The 12,905-nt window shown below is 50.5% G+C and overlaps 1 protein-coding gene across 1 annotated transcript; it reads right to left on the reverse strand.

The window, feature by feature from the left end:
- Positions 1-3,927: 3,927 nt before the first annotated feature.
- On the reverse strand, positions 3,928-5,801 carry Gjc2 (gap junction protein gamma 2). The gene has a single exon (XM_090339709.1). It carries the CDS (start codon positions 5,784-5,786, stop codon positions 4,461-4,463), a length of 1,326 nt encoding a protein of 441 aa, XP_090195835.1. The 5' UTR covers positions 5,787-5,801; the 3' UTR covers positions 3,928-4,460.
- Between the last annotated feature and the right edge of the window lie 7,104 nt (positions 5,802-12,905).

Genomic DNA, 12,905 nt, shown 5'->3' on the forward strand with positions numbered 1-12,905 from the left:
TATAGAAAAAGCTGGAAGTGGTGCTGAGGCTCAAGTGGTAGAGTTCTAGCCTTGAGAAAGCCCAAGGACAGTGCTCAGGCCCTGAGCTTAAGCCCAGGACTGGCAAAAAAAATAAAAAATAAATAAAAAAAGGTATTCTGTCATAAGGCACTTTGCCTTATTTCTCAATATGTTTATTTGTAAATCTTGTCCTTCCTAAAACCCAAGATAATTACAAGCAATTTTAGGAAAAGTCAATTAAAAAAAAAAGAAAAAAAAACACTAGGCCAGGACTTTGGCTTACTGGTAAAGTGCTTGCCTAACATGCACGAAGAGCTAGGTTCAATTCCTCGGTACCACATACATAGTAAAAGTTGGAAGTGGTGCTGTGGCTCAAGTGGTAGAGCTCTAGCCTTGAGAATGCTCAAGGACAGTGCTCAGGCCCTGAGTTCAAGTGCCGGGACTGGCAAAAACAAAACAAAATAGAACAAATAAAAAAAAACCCCAAAGATGTAAAGGGATGACTAATCTTTTATTCTGCTCCTAGTTAATTTGTAGGCCAAACAAAAGCAGCTTTAAAGAGTTCTTACACCATCTGGACAAGGTTTGGCCCATCAGCCAGGGGCTATGATCCTGCTCCATGTTTTGGACGATGGGGCAGGAAAAGGGTCCTGATGTACCCTAGGCATTTGTTTGTCAGCAATGTCCAGATTCTGCCTAACATCCTTACACTTGCCTCAGGAAGGTGAAGAAACTGAGGCACATAGAATTTCGGTGGGTTTTTTTTTTCTTCTTCTTCAGTCATGGGACTTGAATTCAGGGTCTGGGCACTGTCTCTGAGCTTTTTTGCTCAATGCTAGCATTCTACCATTTGATCCATAGCTCTACTTTTGGTTCTTTTGGTTAACTGGAGAAAACAATATCTTGGGCTGGCTTGAACTATGATCCTCATCTCTTAGCCTTCTAAGTAGCTAGGATGATAGGTGTGAGCCACCAGTACCCAGCAAATTTGGTGTTTTTTAAGTAGTTAAATTATTATCATGTGCCTGGTTTGGTAGTTGGGTGGATTTAGCCTCTAGGATTTATTAGTGTTGAGCATCTTAAATATACAGTAGGAGTTGACATTCTGGGTGAGAGGCTGAGAGACTGGTCATAGGATTGTAGTAATGTCAACACTGCCCAGGAGCTGATCTTGGAGGTAGAACCAGGAGATGGTGGTGGGATTTATCCAGCATAGGCCACTTCCACTGTAAGGATGTGACAACAAGACCTAAGTCACCCAATCCTCCAGGTCTCTAAGGAAAGAGGCATGTCTTGCAGGGTCACTTTCTCCTCATCCAAGTACACAAGCATTCAGTTTGGGCAAATACATTTTAGAATGGAAAGAGTTGCCTGCCATACCCTCAAAATTTACATGTGGAAGTTCTAACCTAGCTGGGTGCGATGGTTCAAACCTGTAATCCTAGCTACTCAGGAAGCTGAGATTTGAGGATTGACGTTCAAAGCCAGCCCAGGCTCTAAAGACCATGAGACTAATCTCCAATTAACCACCAGAAAACTGGAAGAGGTGCTGTGGCTCAAGGGGTAGGATGGCAGCCTTGAGCTGAAGAGCTCAGAGACAACACTCAGGCCCAGAGTTCAAGTCCCATGACAGAAGAAGCAGAAGAACAAGAACAAGGAGGAGGGGCATGGGAGTTTGGCCTAGTGGTAGAGTGCTTGCCTAGCACGCACAAAGACCCAGGTTCGATTCCATGATACCACATACATAGAAAAAAAGCCAGAAGTGGTTCTGAGGCTCAAGTGCTAGAGCTCTGGCCTTGAGAAAGTTCAAGGACAGTACTCAGGCCTTGAGCTCAAGGCTAGGACTGGCAAAAAAAAAAAAAAAGAACAAGGAGGAAGAGGAGGAAGAAGAGGGGGAGGAGGAGGAGGAAGTTGTTGAAGTTCTAATCCTCATGGTTATATCTGGAAATTAGGTCTTTGGAGAGACAAAGAAGTCATTGGGTCATCATAATCCAATATAACTGGTGCCTTCTATGAAGAGATCAGAACACAGGTACACACAGAGGAGGACCATGTGAGAACAGGAAGAAGATGACAACTAAGTACAGGAAGAACTAAATCTGCCCACACCTTGATCCTGACTACAAATAGATAAGTCCCTCTTTTTTATATACCCAGAATGTGGTATATATTACAGCAGCCCAAGCAGACTGATTGACCAGCACAATAGAGTTCCATTTGTGCTTCCCTTGCCGCAGGTATTAGCTATGTGAGGCTCAACTAGGTAGGGCTAACCCACTGGTGGGACTCAGCTTGGAGTTGTGGCCCATCTGCAGGCCATCTGGAGTCAGGACTCACCCAAAGTTGGAGCTCCCCTGGGGACAGGCATGAGACAAGAAGCTTATTTGAGGCCGGGAGTTTGGCCTAGTGGTTAAAGTGCTTGCCTAGCATGCATGAAGACCCGGGTTCGATTCCTCAGTACCACATATATAGAAAAAAGCCGGAAGTGGTGCTGAGGCTCAAGTGGTAGAGCTCTAGCCTTGAGAAAGTCCAAGGACAGTGCTCAGGCCCTGAGCTCAAGCCCAAGACTGGCAAAAAAAAAAAAAAAAGAAGAAGCTTATTTGAGAGTTAGGGCTCATCTAGAGGCAGAACTTCTTGGAAACCAGAGTTCACCTGGAGCTCAACCTAGAGACAGAGCTTGTCTAGGGTAGGGTTGCTTGCAAGCAAGACACATGTGGAGTGAGACTCCACTGGAAACCAGGTTCACTTGGGAATGGGGTTCACCTAGTGGCAGTTTACCTGGAAGTGAAGCTTAGCTAGGGTCAAAGTGCCCCTAGAAGAGAATTACTCAGCCTACATTTGGCATCTGATTGAAGTTAGAGTTGAGACAAACTCAAGGACACCAGGATTTGTAGCCTGGGGAAAGGATGTCAGGCCTGCTGCACTGAGCTTTAAGGAAGTTTGAGACAGCTGGGCTACCTGCCCATCTGCACTGAGGAACAGCTCCTTGTTAGAAACAACTGGTCACAACTTACCCCTGCCCTATTCCCCCTTTGTCACCAAAACTACCCTGGCAGACTGTGGCCATCATCCTTGTACCTCCAGAGCCTGAGATGGAACACCCTCTGTCCCCTGATCTGCAGGCCAACCTTGTGCCTGGCTGTTCTTTGTTCCTGACATCTGCATTCTCGGCTGAGCTCTCATCACTCACCCAACCCTGGTACAGAGTGACACTCTCATATGTCTAATGACTTCCAGGCTTTGGTCTCCAGCCTTGTTCCCTGACCTATCCCCAGAAAGGGTATCTCTTCCCAGACTTCCTCTGTAACATTATGGTGAAAATCCTTGCTACAGTTAATATAAAGTTTAAAAAAAAAATAAAGGAAAGTAAAACAGTCACGCTTGGAGGGATGGGAATCAATGGAGAAGAGGGCTAACAAAGAGGGTGAATGAGGATGGATGTGGTTGAAGTAGTTTATTTGCATGAATAAAAAAAGAACAATGAACTCTGTTGGAATTGCTTGAAGAGGAGGGTTGGGGTAGGGGAGAGTGACAGAAGGGATGAGTTTGACTGGGAGACATTGTACACATGTGTGGAAATTTCACAATGAAATCCCCCTTGTACAACTCAAGGATGCTAATTTTTAAATAGCACTCAGACATACACTCACACACATTTCAGTATAAACAAAAGTTAGTTTTATTTTACTTCCTTTAGGTTGGAGACTGTCTGAACTGGGGAGAAAGGCAGAAAATGTATGGGAATCTTCCCCAGACTGTATTTTTCCAGCATTTCTCATAGCTCTGGCACACAATCTCATCAGTCCAAGCAGTAAGCCACAACACTTTGCAGAACTTGCAGAATGTCCCTAAAGCCACCGCAACCCAGAAAGGTAATAGTTCCTGCAGGCCCAAGCCCTGTTCAGAGACTCGTCCTGTCTGCTGCAGACAGGGAATCCGGAACTGGATGCTATGGGTACAGGGTTTCTGCTTATGCAACCCCCCTCCCCCCATGCAAAGAAGACTTGGGATGGGCTCCTGGGGGAGTAGACATTGTCTAGAAGCTTACCTAATGCTGCTAGGAGTGGAAACAAGTACAATCTTCCCAAACCTCGGTACCAGGCATCCAGGGAGTTCCCACAGGGTGGTTTCAAGGAAACTCGGAGGGATGGGCTGTCAGTCCCAGAAGTGGGCATCTCTGAGGGTCCATTTTTGCTCAAGATGGGTGGGGAAAGGGACAGTGCCTTGGCCTCAGCTCTGTTCTCCTCTTAGGGCCACAGTCCAGAGTGCAGGGTCCTTTTGGCTTCCAGATCTCTTCTCACCTCCCACCCATTGCCCAAACCAATGCTTCTCAAGGGCCTCCTCCTCCCATAAGCCCCTCCCCAGGGGGATTGACAAGCTAGATCACCTGAGGCCACAGGCAGAGGATGGAAATATTTCCACAGATCTCCCCCGCCCCAGCCCACTCTAACTCCATGCCCTCAGATCCACACTGTGGCTTTGCCGTCCCTGCTGCCAGTACTGCCCTTCTCAGAGCCAGCCCTGGGCTTGGTGCCCGGCCGTTCTTGGGCTCCCAGCCGGCCGTGCTCCCCTACTGTACCCCCAGATGTGGCGCTACCGGTTCCAGAAGCCGGGGCACCAGCCCTGGGTGGTCCCCGGGATGCTGCGGAAAGCCCTGGGCAAGGTGGGCTGTCCCGATCGTCACCAGCAGCCGCCACTGCCGCTCCATCCCGCAGCGCCTGCAGAGCCAAGTTGGCCAAATTCTGGTCGTGCGCGCGCGCGCGCTCAGCTGCGCGCACCACCAGGCTGTAATCGGGCGGGCAGGCCAGGCCAGTGGCTGCGGCCGTGAAGGCGCAGGGTGGGGGACGCGGCGCGGGGCCGCCGGGCGCTGGCACTGGGGGACCCCGACGGCCGCGCACAGCGTCCTGCGCGCTGCCCAGACCTAGGTGAGCCATTTCGCAGAGGTTGAGCAGCAGGCACAGGCAGCTGACCACGTACATGACCAGCAGGAAGACCGTCTTTTCCGTGGGCCGCGATACAAAGCAATCTACCACATGTGGGCAAGGCTGGCGGCTGCAGGCGAAGAAGGGTGGCACCTCAAAGCCGTACAGCAGGTACTGGCCCACCAAGAAGGCCACCTCAAAGGCTGCCCTGACCACCAGCTGGGCCACGTACACTCGCATGAGGCCCTCTCGCTGGATGCGCCGCCGACCATCGTGTTGCCCCGTTGGGCCTGGGGCTCCCGCCGCCTTGACGTCCCCGGCAGCCCCCTTGACGGCCACCTCCTCTGCATGGTCTTCCTCAGCGTCCTCCCCAGGACCGTCGGGTGCACCCTGCTCCTCCTCCTCCTCCTCTTCTGCCAGCCCCAGAATAGGCTCGGTCTCGCCCAGGTCTGCATGCTCGGGCCAGCCCGGGGGAGGCGGCAGGTGCGCCCTGGGCACGCGGCTGAGGCCAGGGCGGCGGCGGAGGGCGCGTCTGCGCTCCTGCTCTGAGACCCGCGCCAGGCGGTGGACCGCGTAGCCCAGGTACATGACAGAGGGCGTGGAGATGACTACAATCTGGAAGACCCAGAAGCGCACGTGGGACAGGGGCGCGAAGGCGTCGTAGCACACGTTGTCACAACCTGGCTGCTTCGTGTTGCAGGTGAACTTGGATTGCTCATCGGAGTAGATGGACTCACCACCCACGGCAGTCAGCACAATGCGGAAGACCACGAGCACCGTGAGCCACACCTTGCCCACGAAGGTGGAGTGGTTGTGGATCTCCTCCAGCAGCCGAGTCAGGAAGCTCCAGCTCATGTTGGTCATGGGAGCGGGCGGGTGGGACCTGTGGGTGTGGGCAGTGGTCAGCCAGGAGCCCCAGTGGGAGCAGTTGGGAACTGTGGGTCTCAGAATGGAGATGTGTGTATCCCATGGTTGACTTCTCTCTCCTTTCATACCCTTAGTGATTGCGAGGTCATTGCAATCACTGAGAAAGCAGTCCCTGGCAGGATCCTGACCCTGCAAGCAGGCTTCAGGAACAGATTTCCTGGGGTAACGTTTCTCTTTCCACTGATCCTGCCCCTCCTGCCCACAGATCCCCAGGACAGCCCACACCTGTCCGAACTGCAACCCTGCTTCAGCTCTGAACCACCTCCAGCCTCCCAGAATTACAGAGTGTGGGTGTTTGACATATGGGTTGCCCTTGAGGGCAGAGAAGAATCCCAGGCCAGTCCCACTCAGAGGCTCACAGCATCTGGGCCACCCCATCCCAGTCCCTGAGGCCCAGAAGACGTTGTCCTTACATCTAGGAGGCTCTCTCAGGGCTCAGTCCCCAACATTCAGAGCCCCTTAGGAGTCACCAGCCCCTGAAACCCAGTCACCCCTGGTAGTCTTTGAAGCCTCCAGCATCCTGACTCCTTTATCTCTCTATCCCCTTTATCTCTCTATCCCCTACACAGTAGTCTGGGAATGGGCACTCCACTTCCAACTTCCTCAAGCCCTTGTTGGTCTTGCTGTGTCAGCTTGTCATCTGATCTCCAGTGCCCAAAGACCACCTAGGGCTCCTCGCCCAGTTCCTAAACTATTTCCAGCAAGGGGCTGGGTGAAGCCAATGTCTGCAAAAGCAGGATCATATCCAGGGAGGCTGCAGATACTGTGATACATGGCCACATTTGGGCATCTATGACGAGCCAACCTGCTGAGCTCTGTGCCATAGGGAGGGTCTCTGCAGTCCTTGATTTCCCACCCTCTCTCCTTTTGCCCACCCAACCAGTACCTGCTCTTGGCTTCCTTTTGGGCAGGAGACCCTGTAGCAACCAATACTTCTGGCCCTGGACGGGCCTGGGAGGCAGCTGCAGCAGGTGTGGGAGCAGCATCAGGAGCTGTGGGGCTCCAGGTCTCTTTATGGAGCTGGGGCCTCTCCCCACAGCGCAGGAAGAAGGAGCAGCCAGAGGGGGCAGCAGAGGTTCCTGAGGAAGCAGCCCCACTTCCTCCCATCTGTGCAGCCCCCAGTGGGAGCCACACACACCCACATGTGTTCAATCACACACACCTTCAATAGGCACACTTACTCAAGCACATGTATACATGTACATACACATAAAAAACAGGTGCAACCACAAATGCAGTCACTGGCAATCTCACGTATATATGTGTAAGCGTAGATGCGCACTCACAGATGGCATCCACACATGTGCAAACACACCTAGGTACAATTACATGCCTGGACAGGCTCAGGCACATGTTTGTTCACACTCACACATGCACAGCTGCATCAAGAGGAGCATTTGATCTGTCCCACATGAACACATATACCCACACAGAGAAGCATTTGCATTCTCTCACAGACATGGATACATAAACATGTCCACACAGACATTCACAGACTGTTGCACCACCCCTTCTACTCAGGTATGTGTGAACATGTGGGGAGATCATCTGATACCCTCCCAGGTGTGGTTCAGCTCTCTACCAGCATCTACCCCATCACAGAAGCAGGGGGCCCACTGTGTAGGCTCAGAAGCAGGCCCATGGGAGGAATGGAGCTAGTGTTTCTGGGGAGCCTAGGCAGAATTGCCTAGAGGTGTGTGTGCAGATTTTAGCAATTAGATCTCTGTGGGAAGCCTTGGTTTGCAGTACTTTCCTATTCCCTGGCATACATACTGGCTGATTAACACTGTTCCTGTAGTTGAGAGAAGGGCAGTCAGCCATTGAAACTAATTGTGCTGTGGCCCCAGGATGATTGTCCTGAGGTCAGAGTGATGATGCTTTGCCTCAGGGACACCCCTAGCACTTATGCACACACATGCACAGTCACAGCCTTTGATTCTGTATTGATTTCCTAGTGCTACAGTTCTGAAGATGGCCAGGAAGAGCCAGGCCCTGGAATCAGATCATGAATAGGAGCATTTCCAAATCCCTGCTTCTGTCCCCTAACTCTTTTCTCTGTAATACACTCAAGCCCCCTACAGGACTCAAACTCCAGAAGCACAGAGCTAACTGCCAATCTTCCCTCAAACCTAATTGCCAATCCCCGCCCTGGCCTGCTCAGCCCAAGATACTTTATTTGGAATGCTCTTCCTCTTATGCCCTCTCGGGTCTGCTAGCAGACCTGAACCCACAGCAAACCCTGAACCTACCCACTCATGACCCTGACTGCATAACCTGGGCCATCTCCACCCCATGGGTTCTTGGCTGCTTCACCCCTCCCTCCCTACCAAACTGACTTCATGCTGACACAAGTTTAGAACTGCCCACCAATTAGGACTGGGTGAAGGGCAGGGTGGTATCTGGTTCCCACTGCTCTCTCTGCCATGTCAATGCCCACTCCTGTTGGAGGCTACAGTATCTTTTTCTGCCACTGTACACATACTTGTATAAATCACACACACACACACACTCCCATACAACATGTGCAAGTGTGCACACTTGCACACATGTGTATACACACACACACACACACACACACACACACACACACATATATATCCTGATAACAGGAATAGGTTTACATCCTGATGCCACTGTCTTATCTGTGTGCCTGGTGAATATTCCATAAGTAAATTTCACAGAGTATTTACAGATATGATGTGGCAACCCATGGGCTTGTACACACACACACACACACACACACACACACACACACAAACACACACACACACACGCCCTTGTGCTGTCTCCTGAAAAGGACTAAATGCAAGGACATGTCTGAGTCCCAGATCTTGATTTCTACACTCCTAATAATAGGAACTAGGATCTGGGCTCAAGCCTGTAATCCTAGCTATTTAAGAGATTAATCTCTAACCACCAGAAGTGGTAGAGTATTAGCTAGCCCTGAACAGAAAAGCCAATGAATAGAGCTCAGGCTCTGAGTTCAATCCCTACTAGCAGCACAAAAGAAGGAACTGGGATTTACAGGGAAAGTGGCTGAGGCCAAGAAGATATATATGTTTAAACACACATACATACTTGCAAAGGAAAATGCAATTGTCTTTAAAGATTATGTATCAATGATTAGAGGAATGACAAAACTGAGGACAGAAACAGATCCTCAAGTGCAGAGGAACTATATAGGCACTGTGCACTACGGTAGAGGAACAAAACCCTTTTCTATTCTCATAATCCACATGCGCGTAATGGCTTCATTTCAGAGGACCATATGAAAGGATGAATCAATCACATCTTTACAGTAAATACCCCTAACCAGCATGTCCTGGCCAGGCAACTCAGGTCAGTATTATATTAATACCACCTATAAGATGTCACCCCCATTCCAAAACCCATTATCCATGAAACATGAACTAATTTTCAACGAAGGAAATCTATATCCTACAAAACGCTTGGGCATTATTCATCTAAATGGCCAAAGGCAGCCAAAATAAGAAGGATCTGAGGATAGTCAGCCAAGAGCTGCCTGCATGTCAGGAGGGCCCTGGATAGTAAGTTTGAATAAAAATGCAGGAGAACCCTAAGAAAGCCTGAATGGTCTTTAAATAACATGGATAAAGCAGGCATCATCAATTCATTCACTATAATGACAAATATACATCACTAAAGCCTGGGAGACCTATGAAAGAGCTACATCTCTAATCCATTTCTGCTTTGGTTATTTTGGAGACAGTGTCTTTATGCCCTGGCTAGCCTCCCCATTTATAAAACCCCAGTTGCTGGAACACATGCCACCATACCCAGACATTAGTTGAAATGGTCTTGTTAACTATTTAGTTCCCTCCCATTCCTTGGGCTAGCCTCAAACCAGGAACTCTAATCTCTCCCTCCCAAGTAGTTAGGATTACAGGCTTGAATAACCACACCTTTTTTTTTTTTTGGTCATGGGACTTGAACTCTGGGCCTGGGCATTGTCCCTGAGCTCTTCAGCTCAAGGCTAAGCAATCCACCACTTTGAGCCACAGCACCACTTCCTGTTTTCTTGTGGTTAATTGGAGATAAGAGTCTCGTAGACTTTCATGCCTGACCTGGCTTTGAACCACGATCCTCAGAGCTCAGGCTTCTGAGTAGCTAGGATTACAGGGGTGAGCCACTGGTGCCCTGCCACCTTACATTTTTGTCAGTCTAAATACAATTTAATTTTAGAGAAAGGACTTTCAACACAGAGGCAGGGAGCTGCCTCAACATTGGCACCCAATCTTAATTTATTTATTTATTTTTGGCTAGTCCTGGGCTTGAGCTCAGGGCCTGAGCACTGTCCTTGGATTTTCTCAAGGCTAGAGCTCTACCACTTCAGCCTCAGCACCACTTCCGGCTTTTTTTTTTCTATGTATGTGGTATCGAGGAATCGAACCTGGGTCTTCATGCATGCTAGGCAAGCACTTTAACCACTAGGCCAAACTCCCGGTCCTGGCACCCAATCTTTATTCAAGGGAACTCAGTGAGATCCAGGATGAGGTTCCACTGGGGAGAAGGAGATTTGGAGTTTTGGCCAAGAGGTACCCTAGAGTGCCGTGGTCTGCTGGGGGCAGGCCTGTAGTTGGTCACTACAGAATGAAGTTAGGGAGGGAGAGATGGCAAGAAGTCACTGTTCACAATCCCACCAGGCCCTGGCCTGAGAACAATTAATCAGGGTCAGCTGAAGGATTCATGGTGAGCTCGGAGCAGGACTCACAGTGAATCCTCGGGGAGCCTCAAAGAGGGGGGTCTTTCCATGCTCCCCCCAGATATTCTGGCCAGCCTTGGCCACTCTTTGATCCATCATGTCATGCACTGACAGTTACAAAGATGGAACTCTTCCCCACTGGAAGCTGAGAAGGGAAAAAGGGGAGCAGGGATTGTTAGGCTGGAGTCATGTTCTGGGAGGAGTCTCTCAGATTAAGCAAGCAAAGCTATGTGCCCAGAAACTCAACACACCCAGTCCCCACATGGTAGTAGCAACCGGCCTGCCCAAATCTCCCAGGGGTGTCCTAAACCCCTACTTATCCTGAAACCCAACAAGGTCTCAAGGACCAGGGAACACCCTTTCACTCCTGCCCCAGTATTTCCTTCCCATGTCTACCCCTCTCAGGGCAGGAAGGACAGGGCAGGGCTTCCTTCTGCCCAGGGAGTTGTTAGGAGGCTCAGCTCACCAAGCAGGAGTGGTGAGGAGTGGCCCCTCCACTTCTTCCCTTTCCTGAGGATGATGGGATTGGCACAGGGTTGTCATTCACATAAAAGTCGACCTCTGACTGCCACAGCCAGAGCCCTTCCCCAGGTTCCAATTTGGATTACCTTCCTGCCTCACTTCCCTGGGCCCTGAAGGGTAAGGGCTCCTCCCTCTAGTTCTCATTCAGAGAAGCTGCAGGTCTTCCCTACTGCAGACCTCAGCACTGCATATTCCTAGATGTACTTTCTCCTAACTGGACAGGCTAAGTTCCAGGTCCAGGAATTTTAGCCCTAACATACCTCCTGCCACTCTGGCTCAGCAGATGATGCTGTATCAGCTAGACAAGCCCAAACTTCAACTCTCATCTGTCCAGGCTGTGGACTGGCCAAGTTGTACTTGGGTGGGCCTATCCAGCATCCTACCTCCAGCACATGAATAAACTTTTCTGTCTCTACTTCCCCATCCCACTTCCTTCCTCTCCTGGAGGCAGCCTAAGATGCTGTCTACGTATCCCTTTAGTGGGATCCTGAGCATCTTAAGACTCTCAGGAAACAGCTCAATCCTGACAGGGATTTCTGACCCACTCATGCTCACCTCACCACTGGACTCTACTGAGGACTGTCATAACTAAGTACATGCACAAGCGAGTCATCTCAAGTGGGAGGTCTCGCAGACAACTGCAGGTTCACATGTGGATTCAGGGTAGTTTTGTCTCAGCCACCTGATGCCCCTCTTGGGAAGATGTTGCAGGCCTAACAGGATGTGTCCTCTCTAACCACCATTCCTCTCACACATCCAGTTGAAGGCCCTGTGCCAGAACCTTGGGATGCCTGAAGTGGGTAGCATGATGCTAGCTATTTTGACTTAGGCTACCTCTCAGAGAGACACATTTTGCCCCCAAGTACTCAGGGTGGAAGCATGTTAATGCACCTGAGAAGCCCCAGCTACCCCCTAGAACTACTCTCTGGGGTCTTAACAAGCACTGGAACCTGGCACTTTAGGCTGGTGGCCCTCACCCTGGAGACTGTGAAGACCAGGCTTCTTCCTCTCATGCACCTATGGGCCCCACCTGCTTCCTTCCTCGCTCACAGCTGAGCTGACTCCCTCGGATCCAAGCAGACACAGGGATACCTGGACAGAAGCCCGGCAATGAGAGCCCTTTTTTCCTCAGGGACAGAGGAACCAGGTAGGCCTAGCTGTATTCTCAAAATGGAGCTGCAGGCCTGGTTGTGGCTGGAGAAGGGTGTGTAACCACCTGCCCAACCCCACCATGCCCTCCTCTGAGCTGCCCAGAAAGGTGCTTATCTTCAACTCCTCAAAGGGGAATCCAAACTCACCTCCTGCTCCCCTTGTCCCTTCTTCCAGGTCCACTGGTCTCTCCCACAACTGAGCCAGGGTTCCCCACCCATCTTCACTTAAGAGCATATTGTCTCTGGCGCAAAAGCTCTGTATACATAGTCCCCTGCCCTTGGTCACCCTTCCTTGCACCAGGGCTTGGTTTTCCTCTGCAGAGTCTTTGAATGCAGTGAGAAGGCAGGTAAAAAGCATTTGCCAGAATGAATTGTTGCAGCACAAAAACCATGGATCTAAGACTAAGTCCCTGCACCCCTCCCCATCAACAGTAATGCATACCTAGCTGGGGGAAGGCAGTTCACTCAGCAGTAGGCATCTAATTACTTTGCTTAGAGCATCCGGGAATGCTCCTGTCCCCAGATGCTGGGACACGCAGTAACCAGCTGGGGTAGGCTGGTCTCTCCAGCTGCAGCCTGAGGGGCCTCAGTTACTGGGAGAGGTGCTAAATGCATCCATCTCCTTACCAATCAAGCCAAATAGCCTGCGAAGCTGCACAC

This window comes from Megascapheus bottae, chromosome 10 (genome assembly GCF_031878675.1).
Source record: "Megascapheus bottae isolate mThoBot1 chromosome 10, mThoBot2.hap1, whole genome shotgun sequence".
Classification (NCBI taxonomy): Eukaryota; Metazoa; Chordata; class Mammalia; order Rodentia; family Geomyidae; genus Megascapheus; species Megascapheus bottae.